Source organism: Lissotriton helveticus, chromosome 5_1 (genome assembly GCF_964261635.1).
Source record: "Lissotriton helveticus chromosome 5_1, aLisHel1.1, whole genome shotgun sequence".
NCBI lineage: Eukaryota > Metazoa > Chordata > Amphibia > Caudata > Salamandridae > Lissotriton > Lissotriton helveticus.
Window position 1 is genome coordinate 1628444825 of NC_136065.1, and position 21159 is coordinate 1628465983.

General features: G+C 44.5%; 1 protein-coding gene across 1 annotated transcript in view; it reads right to left on the reverse strand.

The window, feature by feature from the left end:
- Window positions 1-21159, reverse strand: part of LOC144755663 (ubiquitin carboxyl-terminal hydrolase CYLD-like) — a 277022-nt gene that overhangs the window by 28263 nt on the left and 227600 nt on the right. Inside the window, exons 14-15 of the mRNA XM_078644830.1 lie at window positions 11428-11536; window positions 8213-8331 (exon numbers count right to left, since the gene is read on the reverse strand). Coding sequence (XP_078500956.1) covers window positions 8213-8331; window positions 11428-11536 — 228 coding nt within the window. The remainder of the gene's footprint in view (window positions 1-8212; window positions 8332-11427; window positions 11537-21159) is intronic.

Genomic DNA, 21159 nt, shown 5'->3' on the forward strand with positions numbered 1-21159 from the left:
TTTACAGTATCTATGATCTTATGAAGGACCACAGGGGGACATGCGTCCAAGGGGGAGCCAGATTTGCAGGCAATTATTGCTTCACGTGTTTGCTCGAGTGAACATTTTCCAAAAGTATGTAGGAGAGATCTTGTGTGGGTGGGGTCAGGCTCTAACTTGAGTGCTGTGTGTGTGTGAAAATCTTTTTGTATGTTGAGAATTGTTTCCTCAAAGACCGAGATCTGATCACACAGTGTCTGGGATGGGGGAATTTTGCTACCTGACATTTTTGGGTCGGTGAAGGACTTTATGATTGTGAAAATTGTTTTCTGATCATGATGGGCATCTAGTATTTTTTTTCAGAAATATTTCTTCATTGCTAGTTTAATGTGCAGGTGATATTTTTTTCTACTCAATTTGAATAGCTTTAGGTCTTCTGAGGTGTATGCTTTCCTCCATTTCCGTTCCAGTTGTTTGCACTGGAGGTGGAGCTCTGCTAGTGTGGATATATACCAAGGTGCTGAGATTTTAAGATTTTTGCTTATTCGTTTGTGGTTCTAACGGGGCTAGCTCATTGCTAATCGAAGTCATCCAAGTATGGAAGAGTTGTGTGTCTTCCAGTGAGTCTCCTGATAGAACTGGAGTGGGTGCACTAGCCAGGTGTGGCAGCTTTGGGTTTGATACCAGTTTGGTTCAATTGCGACTTGGCAGTCAGGGGCATGGGGGGGGGATTTGCTTAAGAGGGCGATTGAAGTCTTAATGTTGTAGGGAATTAACCTATGATCTGACCAGACTTGAATGATTGGGGTGATGACCATTAATGAGGTGGAGTTAGGACAAACTCCATCTAACGTGTGGCCTGCCTGGTGTGTAGGTGCTGGGACCAGTTGGTGGATTCCAAACGTTTCTAAGATTTCAAGAAAGTGGTCTACTCCTGGTTCTTTCCGGCATTCTAGGTGTGGATTAAAATCTCCTAAGAGGGTAAAGTTAGCGTACCGTAGTGTACTGAGAGTTTAGAACTTGCATGTGCCATCTGGTGTGGTCGATGAGAAAAATGGCGGAAGCATATAGACCAAGTAGCCTTAGAGCCATCTTCACTTAGACATAGGAGAGAGAATAAACATCAGGATCATAGCCCGAATGCCCTGGACTTGTTGATCCAGAAGGAAGGCCCAAAAACACGCTGCAACACGGCTGTAAGGATGGCTCAGATGAAGGGGAGGCTCTGTAAAGGAGTCAGTGTGACTTTGGCAGGTTGATTGTGAACCCCAGTGATGTAAGGAGGTTTGCTGTCATCTGGAGGTGGTCCACAACAGTGGAGCCCCCCTTTAATAAGCCAGTCGTTGAGGTAGGGGAAGACTTTGAAGATGGTCAGCAACCATCACCTTTGTGAACACCCCAGGGGCACTGGTGAGGCCAAAAGAGAGAACGGCACACTGAAAATGCTTGTGACCCACCTTGGACCACAGGTCGTACGTGGGCCTGCCAGTCTGGGATTTGGAAATCGACATCCTGCAGGTTCAACATCACAATCTAGTCTCCTGGATCCAGGGCAGATAGAACCTGGGCCAGTGTGACCATCTTGAATTTGTCCTCCTGCAAAAAGGCATTGAGAGGGCAAAGATCCAAAATAGGTTGCAGGCCTCCGTTTTTCGTCAGCACAAGGAAGTAGCTGAAATTACTCCATGAAAAAAAAGAAGCATTTATTTTACAGCAGCCATCAAAAAGGGAAATACGACATTCACAAACAACTTTCACAGTCCCATGAGGTTAGGGTTCTAAGTATTTCTTAGCAGGGTCCCCAAGTCCCAACTCCCTCCTAGCTCTAGTGGTAGTGGTTATTCCCCATTCATTATAGGCGCCATTCAGATGAAGTCCTACTAGTAGTCTGAGTCCTACTCCGACTATATATAAAAGTCAAACGTGTTCCAGAGCTCAAGAACTATCTGGCAAGAAAGTTCCCTCTGGGCTGACTGGCCCAAATTAGTACTACCCGCACCTGCAGGATTTGAGCGACTGGAGATCCTTGGCATGTCCCTGCCACAGGTGCTGGAGCTGCTGCAGCTGTCTCTGGTAAGTTATTTGCATGCAGCCCAGGAGGGTCCTCAAGTTCCCCATATGAGGTTGTGCAACTGCAGTGACCAGAGGTTCTTAGTGGCTTCTCCAAGTGGGTAAGTTCTTTGGTCCTTCCCACAGTGGGTGGGGGACAGAGGGTCAGGGAGAGTGTGAAAGAGCTGGTGGTGTAGGCCCATAGCTGTCATCGTGCTGGCCTCTCTCCTATGGTGATGATTCAGACCAGGTCACACTTCTTGCTTGGTCCTGGTGGAACCGTCTGGCATACGGGGACACCATCTCTCCACTGCACAGGGCTCCGATTTGATCAGCACATCAGTTTGCTTCATGGCGGCCCCACCTGGCGTACGGAATCCCCACCTTCCTACCACACAAGGGCTAGGGCTCACTCAGTATAGCAATTTATTCACTGCAGCCCCTCCTGGCCTACCGGGTCACATCACAGGATCATCACTGTACACGGGCGATGACCCATTCGATGCAGCAATAATCAAGGCAGCCCTCCTCTGGCATACAGGAGTTGCTGACTTTCTCTGCACACCTGCATCAACCTTATCAGTGCAGCAGCCATCTCCTCACACCTTGCTATGGTAATAAACTCAACAGGATTCGCCATAGGAAATTGTTCCCACCAATTCTCTCCTTTTACCCCTATGAGGGTAGCCCTTTGGTTACCCCTCCCAGTCCAACAAGACCGCAATCCGTGAGACAGGCCTATGTCCAGGCACACACGAATGATCAGTGTTTGGCTATGACAACACAAATCAGCATTAGGGATACAGACAGAAATACAGTTGGGGCACATTTATTACCATGCAGGGAACTTTTCAGTCCCAACAACATGGTTTAGCCAAGTGCCTTATAGCATGTCAGTGAGCATGTCAGTGAGCGCCTCGTTGAAGGGCAGAAGAGGTTCAGTTCAATACGAGGAGGACAGACAGCACCGAAGACAAAGCCACCAGCTGTACCATGACTGGAGGCCCCTATGGATCCTGGGGCACAAAGGCATGCCAGAGGGAGCTGCAGGCCTGCTGAAGATTAACAGCAGGGCCTCTCTAAAGGTTATGATCTGCTGCGATGTCACCGACAGACCCGGAAAGTGGGGGATGCATAGACCAGTGTTGGAATTGACTCCTTGGTGGAAGAAAAATATGAAAGTGATACATGTTTAGGCGCTTGATTAAATATTCCTGGGCTGATTGAACACTAATGTTTTGAATTCACGGCGATGGGGGTATATCTTTGCTTATATTGTTATGTAATGATCCCTCCCCTTTAAGCCTTAAAGGAACAAACCTTGTTTTGTGCAGTATTACAGTCTATGCAGAGCATGTGTATCTACAGCTACACATGCAACGAATGGAAAATGTTACCTACCCCCTAAACATCTGTTCATGGCATGTAATGCTGTTGCTTCACATGTACACAGCAACCTCCCCAAAAGCCTACGGTTTTTGCAGACTATTTGCTTTACTTTTCCTCATTTACACAGATGGTCATCTTTTTACACCTCTGTGTTCCATCTCCATCCTCACCCACTGGGTAGATAACAATCTAACCATTGGGCCGATGCATATTACCAGTCATAGGAGGAGTCACTATACCTTGTGACTCAAAAGACTTCTTTGCAGAAAAACAAGCTGTGCATGTCTGAGCCCAACGTTAGATGGCAGGACTGTGCAGAGCATGTGTATCTACAGCTACACATGCCACAAATTAACCATTATACCATATTGTAATTTTCAAAAATGTTTACAATGTTCCAGTGTGTAAAAATGTTTGGTGATCCTATTACCAAGCATGTTTCCTTTCAGAAGCATTACTCGATCGTTTTATGTGACCCACTAACACATGATGATATTGAGGGCCAATATGAGACAGCTGAAACACTGTCTTCTCCATACCTGCCTATTGCAACCCTAGACCATACTTATTATCCACTATTTGTTAATGTTTACACAAGGATTGCTCCCAAGTGATTGTTCAGATATTTTTTAATCAATCAATTAGTAAATTGGTACAGTGCTTCTTGTCACCCATAAGGGTATCCAGGCTCTGGCAGGGTCCGGTTGATTAGCTAAATTCCCAGGTCTTCAGAGACTTTCATAACTCTGAAAGCGAAGGGGAGGTCTGTAGATGAAAGGGTAGCTCGTTCCATATCTTTGCTGCTAGTTAGGAGAAGGAGAAATCTCTGCATCTGCTACATCGGATGCGAGCGGGGGTATTTTGTATCCAACGTAGCGCTCAGAGCCAGCTTATTATGCTTTCCCTGTAGTAAGCCTGTCCACAGCCGACACAAGTCCCACCCATGACACACTATTGAACTGCCGAAATAGACTCCCCTCCTCTACTTTATTTATTCACCAGAACTTACCACAATACTCCAGATGTGTCCTCTAGAACTGAACTACACTCCAGATGTGGCTCAAGAACTGCAGTGAATGCTCAAGATGAGGGCATGCCCATGATTTATACAGCAGTACACCAATACGTCCTTGACCCTCACCACCTTATCTCATTGTATAGAAATTTGCCAGTCAATGCTTGAAATATCCTTTTCCCGTCAGATGGCCTCAGGCAGCCTTTCCTGTGTGATAGCTACTGTGTATTCTTCCTCAGTTGGTGTCGCACCTCTATAACTTTAGCCCAAGGTTCCAAAAATCCACTGTTAGGGGAATCAAGGACCGTTTTAGGGGTAACTTGCCAAGTTAGGACTGTCTGCTCTTTTTTTCAGTGATAGACACGCCAGGGGAGCACAAATAAATCATGAAATAACCAATGCCATGAGGATGTTGTTTGCGTTTGGTGAGTGTAACCTTTTGGTACAAGAATGGACAGAGCCAAGGCAAGTATATGGGCAAGGGGTTTATTCAAGTTACAAGAGTTCAACAGGTCTCTCCAGGAAACACACAAAAAGAAAGGGTAGATAGCAGCTCCTCTGGTATAATCCTGGGGCTTCGGTTTCAACCTGGCTCCTCCCTGGAGTCTGACGTTCGTTGTCCAGCTCACCCAAAAGCACAAAAGAAACAAACGTGGCTGTTAGTGCACAGCACTTATAAACATATGAATTGGGGTTGGGAAGTGAGGGAGTACGTTCGTGTTATTTACAGAAGCCACCACCAAGGCTCAAGATACCCGAGCGTGCCGTGAATCAGATACCCCCGATTCCTTCCTACCCGGTCCCTCCCCGCTTGAAACTGAGCAGGTTACGCACCTGTGGTAGCCACGCGTCCTCCTGCGCGTGGCTGGGCGGTAAGCGGTGTCGTTGGCCTCCTGGCTTCCCCAGCTCCGGTTGTCCTTGTTCGGGGTTGAACTCCGGTTCCTCTTGCGTTCTCGGGACCTCCGACCTTCTTCTCGCCGCCGCCTCTGGAGTACCGACTTCCTCTCTCTTGTCTAAACCTTATTCTGTGGCTTTCGTCATCGACCCCAAGTCTATCCAATACTATTTGCTTCACATGGCCATATGCAGCCGTGCCATCCTTATTAGCGAGCTGATAAGCTGCCTGTGCCTCACCGGTTAACAGGGGTGCTAAGTAGAAAGGCCACCTTTCCCCTGGCCAGGCACTAGCACGGGCCGCCCTCTCGAAGTTCAAAAAGAATGAGATCGGATCGTCTCCTGCTACATATTTTTGTAGGGGGACTACTGCCTCTGGGGGTGCGGCTGCTCTTTGCTGTCCTAGCAGTGTGAGGAGCTGATTCTGTCCTTCTGTGAGCTTGGTGATGTGGTCCGCTTGTTGTTGCATAGCGGCTGTAAACGCGGCCCTGTCATTGTCTGCTCGTTCACTTGACTGTCCTACAGCCCATTCAAGCTTGGCCTGCCCCTCCGACATTGTGGTGATTATGGCCTCCATCTGTGCAGATGAATAACTCCTATCTGGCTCGCCACTTGTAACCTTTTGGTACAAGAATGGACAGAGCCAAGGCAAGTATATGGGCAAGGGGTTTATTCAAGTTACAAGAGTTCAACAGGTCTCTCCAGGAAACACACAAAAAGAAAGGGTAGATAGCAGCTCCTCTGGTATAATCCTGGGGCTTCGGTTTCAACCTGGCTCCTCCCTGGAGTCTGACGTTCCGGTTCAAGAGGAGGGAAGAGCTGGTCAATGCACTTTTTTTCACTACAGAATGGCGACACCCTGAATCTAACAAGGCCCTAGTAGGGCGGTCATCAAGGCGAACACTTACGTAGTAGGCCGGTCCGGTTTCCTGAGCATATAGTATGGCACGAGGCGCATATCCCACCTCCATTGGCTCTTCTTCTTTCTCCTTGCGTTTCCTACACAGTCTTGCGATGTGCCCCCACTCTCCGCATTCGTAGCATTGGGGTCCTGACATAGCAGGGGGTTCAGGTCGTAATGGTCTGGGCTTCAAAGGAAGAGGTTGGGGATCAGGAAAGACCTTGACTGGTTTCTTTTCGATTTTTGTGAAGAACTTATTGGTGGCGGGTTTCTCGTTTTCCTTAATGGTGGGACGGATTTGTGCTCTGGCATACGAATTGGCCATCTCTATGGCATGTTCCAGGGTCAAACCAGCGGTCTGCAGCTTCTTTCATTTTATAAAAGAGCGTTTTGGGGGTGTCATTGGCTAGTCCTTTCTCTCTGCAACGTCCGCGTTCTCCTCTGCATCGCTTCCGTCCGTGGCTGTAGTCGTCCTCCACACCAGCGCTCTGGCGTCTTCCTGGTCCGCCCTTCTATGTGATGAAGTCGCCGCTGATTGGAGCACCGGGGCCCCCGTCACAGAGGCGGGGCAGGCCGCCTCGTAGGCGAGGCAGGAATTAAAGGGGCCAGCCCAGTCCTGCATTGAAGAGGAAAAGTCCGTTACAGGACTGCAGTCTCCGACCCTCTGACAGTGAGCCATCCTCGTAAGGGGAGGAGGAATTCGCTCATGCTCATTCAGGGGAACCGGAAGGAATATGCAGTCTCAAAGGATGTTTAAAGGCTGGCCAGACCTGCACAGGCAGATCCGAGCCCCTTAGATAAATGCCGGTCCCGCCACTTCAACCAGTGGAAAGAGTTATGGATCCTGCTCGACTGCTGCAGAGGACGAGGAGTCCAGAATGGCTGCAATAACGGGGCCTCACGCTGAGACTACCACTAGTGGCTGGGATGCACAACCTGGCGTAGCTTTGTTTTTTATGCTCAAGGCAAGAGATGAGCCCACACTGTTGCACAGGCAGTCTTTCCTTTTACCTAGGTTCCTCTGAAAGACTGTTATGTAAGCCCAATCGAGTGAACTCCTCAAGGGGGTCGCACTTTCTTTGTTTATGTGTCTGTCTCACAGTTCCTAGCATGGCCTAAGTCTCCTCTGTAGAGGGATTACTTTCTTGAAGGAAGTGTATTACAATAGGACAAAGTGTGCTTGGAGGATGCGCTTAGCCTATTTGCCTAGCCTAGTACAGCAAATTCCCTACCTAGTGGTAACCCGTGGTCTGTGCGTAGCGCATATTCTAAGCCACATCCACCACATGAATGATCACGCTTAGTGCTTATTGCTATAACTTCGCTTCAAGGTGCCAATAAACTCCCTATGTGCTGGAAAACACTTGGAGCAGAGGTTTACCAACTCATGAGCGCTTTGTTTCTCTCTAGCCAAAATAAAAGCACAACTATTTGCTTCGCCAAACAACGCAAATCTGGGAAAGGTAAGGTTTACAATGGCAATACAAAGTTTAAGGAAATTAGGTGAACTCACCGTCTGGCATCTTAAAATTCAAAAAACAAATTGAGAGAAATTTGTGAGGAGGAATTAGAGCCCATGTGCAACAATCAGTCTTGTGCAAAGAAGAAGTACAAAAAGAAAAGGACAATCAGAGGACGAGAAGGAAAGGAAGAGAGTTTTAGAAAAACATTTAATGAAACTGAAAGACACAAAAGATCGTCTTTTGAAAACAGAAAAACACAAAATACATTCAAGAATAACCGGAGGCTAGGACAAACAAAAACGCACAAGCCACCATGCGGGTCAAAAGCAAAGACTAATGATGTATTGATTAAGAACGTTTAGGAAAGAGCAGACTAAAGAGAACACTTGGTTTAAGGATAGAACAAAAGAAAAAAATCAAGAAATAACAAAAATAGGATTACAAAAAGGCCAAGAAAAAGCATTTCTCTGGACCTATTTGCTTTCAAGAAGTAATTACAGCCCATTCCAGAGGCAGGATTACCTGTTTGCTGCAGATGCTGCAATACTGCTTGATGCGGCCAGGGCTGATGTTGGGATCTTCGTAGCATTCCTTACACTCCAGCAGTGCCAATGTTTCGCAGATGCAGCACGCCCGAGGGGCTTGGAAGAGAAGGGTGCACAGTGATTCCTTCAGTATTAACAGAACACAACTCCATCTGTAGGGTTTCCTAATTAGGGCCTCAGTCGCAGTCCTTGTGGAACTGGAGAACTTTTGTCAAAAGTCAGTCAAGTCTGGCAAACACAACACTCAAAGCATTCCTCACTGAACTTAACAGAAGCAGCTCAGCTGTGGCTAGAGTCCTTACTCACAATTCATTAGGGCCTGGCAGACAGAGCTCACCAGGGCCGGAGACAGTCCTCACTAGAGCCTGCAGAGAACATCACTTGGTGAAGACTGAGACGCTTCTCACCTGGGACTAAGAAACACAACACTCCTGAGGATGGAGAATTCCCTTACCATGGTTTCAAGGATTCTGCACTCCTGGGTTGGAGACAGTCCTCACTACAAAAATGCAGCACTGCTGGGGCCAGACGGTCCTTGCCAAGGCCTGAGAAATACAGCACTCCCGGGGCAAACTCGGCCCTTGAACTCATCTCTAGCTAAAGAAAAGTCATTCTCTGGTGCTACTGCTAGCCTCTGGAACGCCCTTCCTGCATCTACTATAACCTCTCTAAAAATCCACTTATTCCATCCCAACCTCAATGACTTCTTTTCGGTGTCTCCCATTGTTCCATCTACTGCGTTTTTATCTCCTTCCATGCTATATATGAGTCACCACGTTGTATCTAGACTTTACCAGTTCCTGGTATAGGTATTCTATAGAACACTGTAAATAGATAAAGAAAAATGCAAGACCACCGGCCTCTTGGGAGGACACTCCCTCTGAAATAGGAGGAAACTATCCAGCAACAGTTTTCCTTATAACTTGCTCTCAGAAAGTCCCCTACCTTCCCAACCACCCCGGGAAACTTCAGACAATCAATAAGAATTGCAATAATGGGAAAGAGCTATAGATGTCAAATTAAAGAAGCAAGACTAACCCCTGGAAAGACCAGAACAAGGGTACCCAGCATTACTGTACATCTAAAGTTAAGGTGCTTCCTGTTGAGGAGCAGATGGAGAAGCACAATCTACAAACGCACTCTTTTTTAAGTCACATCTAGTGTGATGCAGTGGAGTCTTTTCAAAACTAAGTGACTAGACAAGTGCTGGGAAAGTTTGTGTGAACATGTAATTTTGGATCTTTTACATAGACAGTGACTTACACATATTAACTCTGAAACGAATGTACTCGAAGCAAAACTGCATGATCACAGGTACACTGCAGTGCATATAGAAAACATACAGACTAGATGAATAACAAAAAAAATGATATATTGAAAGTGTGATGATGATGATTGAATGTACTACTGAGATGTAAAATCGCTCCTCATGCTTTCCAATGCAAGCTCTTCATAGAGGTGGAACGGAACACCGAACAGCATCACGTGAGACAGAGGTACTCCATTGGTTTGATCTAAGATGTGACCAACAGCGCCGCAAGCCAATGGACTAAAGATGCTAATGCAAATAAGCCAATGGGCTTAAGGAGGAGGACCCACAGCACACTCTGCTTATGGCAAGGCTATGTCTTGCAGATAACTGAGTTCATTAAGTGAAAGTGGAGTTCTTAGAGTAACTAAGAAAAGTTAAATGAATTTGGCATAGGATTTATTTATTTTATTTGATGAGTTTTATATAGCGCTAGCTAGACCCGGAGGTGTCAGAACGCTTTACATGAGGATCCTGGCGGGACAAGTTACAAATGACATTCATTGTAAAAGCATAGTAAAACAGCTGGGAGACGAGGAGCACTGTGCCCAATGTCTGGCTGGGTAGGTGATGGCCGAGGGGGTGAACCAGGGCCAATCTCCTCTTTAGCTGTCTAGCAGCTCCACCGGGCATCAGCCATGTTGCTCAGGTCTCAGCGGTCAGGAGAAACAAGAATAGCAGTTTAGCATAGTTACAGTTGCCTAGTCAAACATAGAAGAACAAGTCCCCAATAGAGGATAGATAGAAAGGGGGAGTAGAGTTGAAACAAGGGGGCTTAGGATTAATCTGACACCTGATACTGTGGGAAATCAGCACAAGGTACCTATTACTTTCAGAACAAAATGAAGAAAAACACTAGATTGCACATGTACAGAGGAGTAGCTTTTTAAGCAATTACATTTTCACAATGGCTTATGCCTATAGCGATGGCAAAAAGGCCTAACTACTCTTTACTATTGTGTGGTAGTATCTCGGTGAACAGTTGCTCTCTTCCCATTCTGCAGAAGTGCTTACTGTAAGGTACTGTAACTAAAGAACTCAGACCTCTTGAGCTCTTTTTCAATACTCAGTCCAGCTTTGCAGTACAGGCACATGGTATCTGGAATGGCCACTACTTGTTGATATTTTAGAAACGTAGATTCAATGTGTTTAAAGGTCAAAACGTGGTCTTCGCCTTTCAGTAAGGCACACTCGCTTATGCAAGAAATGCTTTAAAGCACAATAAGATTTTGGAAGGTGTGTTGGGCACACTGGAACACAGTGTGTTAACACTCGGACTAGACACATGAAAATGTATGAAGTGTTGGAGTCCTTCAATTTCAGAAGATGGTATAGTGATCAAACACACGTATAGCTCCTCGCCTTCCAATGGAATGTAAGAAGGCAGGGGTGTTCAAGGAGCGAAGAGTGAAGCCGCTAATGTACCCAAAGTAAGTCCCATTTACACTGCCCAGTAGTAGTAGCCTTAACAATGAGTTGATACAAGGAAGAACCATGACACTGCCAGGTTCCTTTAAGAATTGTATCAAAGAATAAAGGTGTCTGATAAGAAGACTGTTTCATTTCCATTTGGTATATGTTATTCTGTAAATAAGCATTCATTGACTTGTTATCCTATTGAATTATAAGAAGAAGCAGTGCATCATATTGGTAGTTTTTGTATTGCCGAGTGGTCTGCAGTAATGGAAGTGAAGAAGCGTGGAGCGGAATGTGATGATGCCATAGGAAGTCAAAGCGTGGATTTGTTGGGAGAAAATGCGCCCTCTTTGGAACGGACTCCCACATACCTGTTGGGTAATCCCTGCTTAGAGGACACAGACTTGGTACCCACCCACCTCACCCTGCACCTCCTGCCCCGGAAGATATACAAAGAATGCTCTTACTATCCTCCAGGAGGTCAGTGATGTCCAGTTCCAGGGTAGGCAGGATGGTGCTGAACATCTTGAAGTTTTTGCCATTCCTAGGCATCTGGAGAATGAGGCAGGAAGGGGCCTACAAGAGGGATATTAAACAGGCACCATTAACAGGCTCTCCAGGCAAAACCAAATGAGAGTGCAGCAGATACAACAAATATTACAAAGGTAGGACACACTGGTCGTTGAAATAAAACACTGGCATGAAGAATCAAAAGCGTAACTGGCTGCAACTTTGGTCCAATTCTGCATTCCTAAATCCAGTCCCTGCGTCTGTTCGTAATGAATATTAAAGTAAAGAAAAAAAATCCCATGGACAAAGACTCTCCCTCCAAGTCCCCTGAGCAGCCTAGTATCAAAAGGTTTTACCTGAGAATGAAGGCACATGCTGAAGGCGAGGATATCTTTATAGACTGATCCCATCTACTCTGTAGAATTCCTCTAATAAGAAGAGTTACACAGGGCTTTTTGGCTTTAATGTCCTTCTAATTCTACTGAACATGGCATTTGATGTTACTCAGTGAAAACATAAAAACAACCCTTTGAGGGTTCCCTAAGGAGCAGAAGAAAAGGTTACAAACTTATAATACTAGTTATGTATTATAGGAATATTCATTAAAGTCAACCCCTACAATTGTCCCACATGTGCACAAGGACATGGAAAACTTCTTTTCCACATGTGTGTGAAATCAAATTCGATGCGTAACCCTGCACGTTAGGTGTCGCAAATAGAAAACAGCAGACTATCTCGGGCCAATTTCCTAATTCTTAACTACGTTTCCACCAAAAAGGAATATACCACCTTGAAGTAGATAACACCCCATTACAAATTAAACCACATGAAATGCAAGCTAATAGGTAGTAGCCCTGTTTAACTGAAAATATGAGACTTCCTTTAAGCCGCTATCTACTTCCCTAACCCATCATGTCTTTCACTTCCAGTTGCTACAGAGCAACAGTTTTTCTACCAGGATACCAATGTAAGGATCTCTGCTGATACGTGGGCTACTATCTGAAAATTGAAGTGAGAAAGGAGGGCAAGTCAACTGGTTTACAATTTTACTGAAGATTTGCATGATGTATAACTAGGATTGCAAGTATTAAGCAGCATTTCTACCTGCTTTGCAGAATGTTCACTGACACTCACAAACTCCAGAAACACTAGAATCACAAACTTATTCCCCAAGCATTGTAGCTTGAATAGAAATGGACTGTAAGAACCCCCAATTGTACTAAAGATAGACAACCTTATCCAAAGACATTTCTCAACGCCTCTTTACCCAACATAGCATACGCTCTGGCCTCTAAATAAAAGAATACGGTCTAGTGAAAGTATTATTAGACTTCCAAATGTTTGTCTTGTCTAAACAGAATGCCACCACGGTGTTACTATCGTCTAGAGCATTAAGGAATCTTTCTGCTGGTAATGTATTTTTTAAGAACACCTATTTATTTATTTATTTATTCAGCGTTTTATATAGCGCGAACAAGATCTTTACAGATATCAGAGCGCTTCACAGAAACAAGGGGTGGGGATAGCATGAGGGTGATGCAACATAATATTGGGTGCAATATAAGATTCAGTAGCATGATCGGATAGCAGTCATGTGCTAATAAAATATCAATAACAATCAAATAAGCGATAATATAAGACGATACTGAGTCTTTCATACAACTACGATAAAAATCAAGGAGAACTTAAGCTAAAGGGATGGCTTATGACAGTATCTAAAAGTTACAGGGAGCAAGGGGAAGGGGCATCGAGATTCAGTAGGCTAACGTGAATAGTCTAATAATAGGTAGTGAGTGAGTAGCATAGAAGGATCGACTAACCATCATAGAATTATGGCAAACAAGAAGACTAAACGTCTAAATCAAGAATAATATGACATTATTTGACATTAGACAAACATGCAGCCAATGATACCAATGCGGTGCGAAGTCTCTGAGCAACAAACATTAAAGTTCAGGTGAACTTAGCCATGAGGATGGCTTTCACCTCTTTCTTGAAGAAGGCCGTGGAGGAGATAAGCCTGGTTTCGGGAGGGAGTGCGTTCCAGATCCTCGGTGCCATTCCTGAGAAGGAGCGTTTGTATGTTTTTTCTTTCCGGAATCTGTGAGGTTTCAAGAGTAAATTTTTTGTACTTCTATTGGATCTCGAACCTCCTGATATAGTCAGCTTTTGAGTGAGGTAGTTAGGTGCCTTGTGGTGTACGGCCGCGTGTGTCATAACTGCAATTTTCAGTTGTATTCTGGCTTCAAAGGGCAGCCATTTCAGGGATTTCAAGTCAGGGGTTATATGAGAGTGTTTTCTTGAGCCAGTAATGAGTCTCGCGGCAGCGTTCAAGGAGGCTCTTAGGGGTGCAGTTGTTGCTAGAGGGAGACCACTGAGGGTCACAATTCCATAGTCTATGCGGGGGATGACGAGGGCTTGCACTGCATTTTGGAAGTCTTTGGCTGGGAGGAAGGGTTTCAGCTTCCTCAATGTGTTGATTTGGAAATTAGCTCCTTTTGTTGCTTTGCTAATGTGCTGTTGCATGTTGAGCTTTGCGTCAAGTGTGATACCTAAAGATTTCGCGGAATCCACGATGGTGGGCCGGACATTGAGTGCTGTTAGGTGGTTGAGCCAAAGTTGGGTGGTGGTAGATTTCACAGGGGGTGATATCAAAAGGAACTCAGTTTTCAGAGCATTTAGTTTGAGGTGATTGTCGGCCAACCACGATTGGGTCTTTATAAGAGTGTAATTCAGGAGTTTGATATCATCCGGGGATTGTACCTTTAGGTAGAGTTGAGTGTCATCGGCATACATATGGAAGTGAACATTGGATGCTTGGAGCAAGGTGGCAAGTGGTTCCATGATGAGGTTGAACAGTGTGGGTGAAAGGGAGGATCCTTGTGGAACGCCTAAGTCTACTGGCACAGGCGAAGACAACACATTGTTGATCTTGAACTTCTGAGACCGGTTATGTAGGAAGGAAGTGAACCATTTGAGAACAGTCCCGGATAAACCCATTCTGGTGTTTAGCAGCTCAAGGAGGTTCTCGTGTTTGACCGTGTCAAAAGCTGATGAAAGGTCGAGAAGGATGAGGAGGCATGAATCATTGCGATCAAGGATTTGGAGGGCGTCATCAATTATGTGAGTCATGGCCGTTTTCGTGCTATGTTTCGCTCGGAAGCCTGATTGATGAGGGTTGAGGAGATCAAACTTCTCAATGTGTTTTGTTAGTTGGAGTTGTACACATTTTTCCAGCAGTTTGGCCAAGGTGGGGATGTTTGTGATGGGACGGTAATTGTTTAGGTCAGACGGGTCAGCTGTAGGTTTCTTGAGTATGGGCGTGACTTGCCCCACCTTGAGTGAGTCAGGGATGAGACCTTGTTGAAGGGAACTGTTAATGATTTTAGTCCAGAGTGGGAGGAGCAAGGTGGTGAAGTCTTTTACAGCGTTAGCAGGCAGGGGGTCTGTGAGGTGATTAGAGGGCTTCAAGGTACCGAGCAGTCTGTGTATTGCTTCTTCAGAGTAGATGTCGAAGGAAGCCCATGATGCGCTGTTTTTAGACAGGCCGTCTGTCCCCGGGTTCTAGCATGCTGATATGGCAGGATTCCTTCTTTCACCAAATTCCTTGCTCCTCAGGCTCCAGATGCACTTCCCATACCAGAAGGGATGCTTCTGTTACAATGGATTGTATTGTTAACTCCTGATGGAAAGGAATGATTGGCTTGTAACATACAGGCATGATACTAACAATACAAAGAGACTGAGACACTTCTTGAAACAGACAACGTATGTTTTACCAATTGTTGTGCGTCTGGTTCCATTGATCCTCTAAACATTGCCGAAGAGGTCTCATAAGCAGCCTGACTGTAGGGCATTTCACTTGGAGAAAGCCACCAACGCATGCGTCATGTCTATGACGCTGGGCAAAGTTTTCCACCCTCCTTTAATATGGACCACCCCCGCCCCATCCAAATGCGCTAACCCCGAGCAGAGCATACATTTTTTGTACTTGCTTTTTTTGTTCCATCATTTGACACCACCCCTGCCCCCACCAGTGATCCGCAAAGCCCTACGTATCACAACAATCTTGTGGGTCCCAGCATCTTTCACCTACTTGCTCCTGCTGCCCTGTGTATTCCTGTGATAAGGGGCAGGCAGGGAAATGTTCAGCAGCATGGGAGCAGTGACGTTGAATCTGCATACTGAGCAGCCTTGTAATTGGAAACCCAAAGATGCAGGAAGTCTTGTAGATTGAGTTCGACTTTGTTGAAGGTGCAGTTATTCCAGAATTAAAGAGAATACCCTCTCTTCCAAAGGAAACACTCTTCCTACTCTTACAGATGTTTTGGGTACCTGAGATTTCAGTGCTTGAACTGGAGTGGTGTAAGAAGTTGGATTATTATTTGTGGCGGGTGACTACCAATCTCAATGGATTAACAAAACCTGTGTCAGGGAGAAACCTAAAAGTCACTAAATTAACCTGAGTGCAATCCCCTGGTAGTTATGGCGCAGAGCAGACAGGCTTAATTTGGAACCATCTGTAAAGAATGTTTGCAGTACCAAAACAGTAATAAATCTGAAATGCAAAACAATAGAAACCCTAAACCCTAAACTGAAATAGAATAATCAACTACAGTGTAATAAACAAAAGACTCCAAAATGATAAAAATCTAATAAGAGGTACAGGAGATGTGAATTTTTAACGTTTTAAGTAGAAATAGCATTAAGAAGCATAAAGTGCCAATGATAGTCAATGGTCGCAGTAGAACAGAACCAAGGCACAATTTGAGGCTGGCCGCGATGGAGGACGGGTGGGAATCACCATCTATGTTTGTCCCAGTCAAAGATTTTAGATTCTAACTATAATTATTTAAGTCCCAACCCACCACAGTGGCACACTTGTAAAGTCATCTATGACCTCAGGGGAGACACTTAGAGACTCACAGTGTGTCAGGCAGAGGATAAACAGTAAGGCCCAGTCTAGATCTAGTTGCCATTGATCAGCTGTGTAGTTGCAGGAAAATGCTTCTTATAGCGTGCAGTGTCAATTTTGCTTTAACAGGTGGTCCGCCTTATGACCCTTCGAGTCAACCCCTTTGTCCTGGACATAATAGGGAGCAAGTCTAGCCCTTTAGGGTCATTCTCTAGTCACAGACAGCAGGTTTAGTCCTTTTCTACCTTCCTCAGTTCTAGGAGTGTTCTGAAGTTGGTGCTTGGGGGTGCCACATATGCCTGGCACAAGCTAGTGGGTTGGAATGACTCCTGGGCTCGCCCTAACCAATGGCCATTTTCAAGATGGGGAAAGTCATGGCCACAAAAATCTTGGGTTCTGAGGGCTGCGATGTGTGTGGGAGTGTACTATGGTAATTTTAGAGTCCTAAAGCACTCACTGTACCTACAAAAAACGCAAAGACAGCGGTCTGGTAGAACAAAATTAGGGTTTTCTGCAACCAGAGGGTGATTACACAATAATTGGTTTTGCATCCTGTTTTCCCTTCCTTTCAAGCATGCTTCCTAAATCTAGCAGACCTGTCAAGCAGGATTTAACACTTTAATGTCAAAAAGAATGCTCACAGCCCCACCAGGCCTATTCTATTTTTAGGTTCAGTTGAGGTATGTCTGTCCATTCAGCAGATTACTCCTCTATTAATTGCTTTTAGGAGGCACTTCATGCCTTTTTCTAGAAGTGGGTAAGCCACTGAACGCTTGAGTAAGGATCAAGCCAGATGCCTTGTTCAGCTTGAGGTTCTCTTAGATTCTCAAGCCCAAAAAGAGCCAAGCTCTTGTGTGGCTACTGCCTGCCACCACACTCCCACTAAACACACCAAGAATTAAACAAAAGTGATTATGCATGTAAAACAGATGAGAGACAGAGGTACCAACTTAGAGGCTGAACTCCATAATGAAGAATCAGAACACCTGGAATCAATCCCAGCTTCCTCACTTCACCTAACTGTGTGATCCGTGAATAATACTTTATTTCTCAGAGCTTCATTTTCTTCATTGTCACTTTTGAGAATACCCTCAAGTACATGAGTTCAGGATTTGCAGTCTATAAGAAAATAAACTTGTCTTTGATTTAATACACTGTAGTGCTGCTGCATGATAATAAAAATATAGTCCACGTACAGGGTGCAAATGGCAAGCGACTTGCCTATTAGTGCACCAGTCACCAGTGTCATTGTCGTCAGAGTGGGGGAAATGAAAATATCTATGTCATGTTTAAAAACTATCACTTTTAATAAATGCCGGTATATGTAGTGGTATAATCTGATGTAGTAAGGTGAAACGCTTCTGCGTGTTAATAAAATGTAGTTTGAATTTTGACAGGACTATAATTTTTTTATACCACTTTTGTTCAATGATTTACACATTTTCAGGGCTCGGCTAGTGCGCGGGCTCTTCGAGCCATGCCAGTCCCCTGGCTTGGCTCTCCCTGTTAACTTCTTGGCTCGCCTACCTCCACCTTCTTCACACCTATTTGAATGCTAATGACTAGCTGGTAGGAGTGGGAGAGCAAATCAAATTGAGCCTCCCAAAATTTCAGGAAGGCAAAAGGCAATTTCCAAAAGTTCTTTTTTCTTAATATTTATTAAAAATTCAACTTCACCATTGAGTTGGATTTGCAATAACTACTAAAATAGTTATATTATTTTTATGGCTAGTTCCATTCCTGAGACAGTTTTATAATTCTAATCTGTGCTCACGTTTTGTAAATAGGACAGTTAAGCCTGCTACAAGGAAACATAGTTCTTGGGAGCTTGTCCCTGTAAGGACATGTTATCATTACATTTCTGCATGTCCTACGATTAAATATCAGGCATTCTGCTTTGTGGCCTACACGGTCTATATAGAGGTGACTTAATATTTAACAGGGAGGTTTTGACCTGTCAAAATGGTCAGACTACACTGGTAGGCCTGTAGCCATGCTTTACAATGTCACTGTAGTGTTTGCATAGAAGGTGATGCAATCCACTGGCTGCATTTAACTTACAGTACATTTTGTACTATATACTAGGGACTTGTATACCAATTAAGAATATGCCAACTCAACATGTTTAAAAGGGAAGCACAGGCACTTTACCAGTGGTCAGCAGGGTTAAAGTGTATAGAGTTTTGAAGCAAGCAAAAACAGAGGGTCCAGCAAAAGGCTAAAAATACTGGGTGACCATGCAAAAGAGGCTGATTTTCTAAAGGCAGAAATTAATTTCCAAGCAATTGGAAACATTTGGGGATCTGAATTCAGTTTGAATGGAAGGAAAATACTGACACTATGAGCTTCTGACTACAAATCTCAGGTACGCTCTGTGTTTTAAGAACTACCAGAATGTGCACATGACATCCTGCAAATTTGCTGCACATATCTAGTTGCCCATGTTTAACTGTGAATAGGTCTATGAAGAGCTAGCAAACAAAACATCTTTTTACCCCTTCGTTGAAATTTATATCTAGGATCTTTATTTTGTAACAAGAAATTATTAATATTTCTAAAGCACACCGCTACCCTGAAAAGCCGGCGTCAGGGCATTGGTATCCAGACGGTGAGGAAAGAGATTGCAACTACTGAGACAGCCACGTTTTCAAATTGATCCTGAATGCAGTGTAGTCCGGTGCAAGCCTCAGAGAGAGAGAAGAGAATTCCACAGCTTGGCAGTACAATAAGAAAACAAATTGCCACCAACTCGGCTTCTCAGAAACCTTGACACCTGGAGAAAAAGAGCAACAGGTGCGTAGAGCCCATGCTGGCCTACAGATGTAGACTTTCTGGACAGACAGATAGGGCCAATGGCACTAACTGTTTTATAAGCCAGGCCGAAAGCTTTAAGAGAGCAACTCTGCTGTATGGGCAGCAAGTGTAAAGCAGGGAGGAGATATTTAACAGAAGTCCTCTGCAAAAGATATGGGATACAGTGAGCCGCCACATTCTGAAGAATCTTCGATCTGTCCAGAAGACAGGCAGGTAACCTAGATAAAGGCCATGACGTGTTTACAAGCAGACTGCGATAGGGAATTCTTGAGTCAAGTCTTTAGGAAATGTTTCTTCACTTCATGATAGAGGAATGAGTTTTATGGCATTTTTACTTGATGAGAGTAAATGTTCCTTTCTTCATCAGGTGCAAATGGGTAGTAAGAAAGGATGAGGTGCCTTGAACTGTAGACCATGACTATTTGGCACACTATTCAGCATTCACCAGGATATGGTTATGTGTTTTTCTGTTATCCAGTAGCCCCTCTGATTAGAATGACACATAGCGGAAGGGAAGAAGAAGTGTAGCTGGTGGCTTTTCTGCGACTTCACCCTGTATCTTGCTGATGAGAACATCAGCCTCTCAATTACTTTCTCTGATGTTACTGTTGTCTCTGCTAAGTCTGTTGCTGTAGATTCAGTTTCTGAAGTGGGGTTTGAACCCCCTGAGACTGATATGGGTGGTAGCATTTGTATTGTTGCCTGTAGAGCGATCTTTTTTAGTAGACCCTGACCTTTCAAGCTTTCAGCTTGCATTTTCATTGGGTTTGTGCATCATACTTTGAAAAAGTTGGTCTCAAGCAGGATGCTCTGCAAACAGCAAGACCAAAGCAGTAGTCTGCAGAATTATTTATTCATTGGTTTGACACCATGAGGCCCTTATTCATAACTTTCAAGAAAATGTCTCTTATGTAAAGCGTGCTTTCTGCAAACAGCCCTATTGTATCTCGCCAAAAGTTTTTTTTTTTACTAGCTGCCTTCATTACTGTTCCTTTGGCTCCGTATACCTTTTTGTCCAAGGAATTTTAGCATTTACTTTCCCCATCTTTGAGCACTGTGTTCTCCGGAGTGGATGCATGATGCTGCCCAGTAGCTAAGACAATGACTGAGTCATGCCCAGGCAAGATCTTGCTTATGTAGTTTGTACTTTTTTTGGAGTTGCAGCACATTAGGAATTTCTCCTCTGTAATCTTCGCAAATGCCAGAATGAGAGGGTCGGGATTGAGCTCTTTGCTGCAGCATCTCAACGATTACAGAGAGTGATGTTTCAAGTATATTAAACGGAATATGAGATTCATAACCCCTCTAATCAGCATATAGTGAAAAGTGGCAACATTATCAATGGACAATACCCGGATGAAGAGACTGGTGGAAAGTAGGAACATGTGAAGCGAAAAGGTTTGAATCAGTGCCCATATGCCTCCAAGTAGACATTCCTCTTTCTCTTCTTTTCTGGTAATAATACCACTGTTGGATCACTGATTGGAAACTCCAGTTGGGTCAGCATGGTGGGAACTGCTGAACTAACAGAACGTTGGATGGAACTGCTTGAGGAAGGACCCTTCTACATCAACTGACTGTGGGGGTGTAATCCTTCTTGAAAAAAAGGAATGACGTTTTTAGCCCCTATGAGTACTTTGTGTGCGAAAGGTAGACCCACAGATTGCAATGATGTTTGAACCAAGTCATCAAAAGGTTAACAATGAATCATGGATACCAAGTTGAGAACCGGTTGGTGTTGAAGGAGAAAAAGAAAAAAGCCTTCTCCAAGATAAAGATTTGTGCTTCTGGGTCAACAATCTATGTCTCCTGATTAAATGCTTAAATGTTGAATTCCTGGATGTTGAGTGATATGAAAAGCCATGTTGCAATGCTGGTGGTGTTCTCATTAGTGCACAGAGACTGTGAAACACTCTTTGATGGTGAACAGGTAGAAGTGCCTCGAAGTTCTGAACATCGA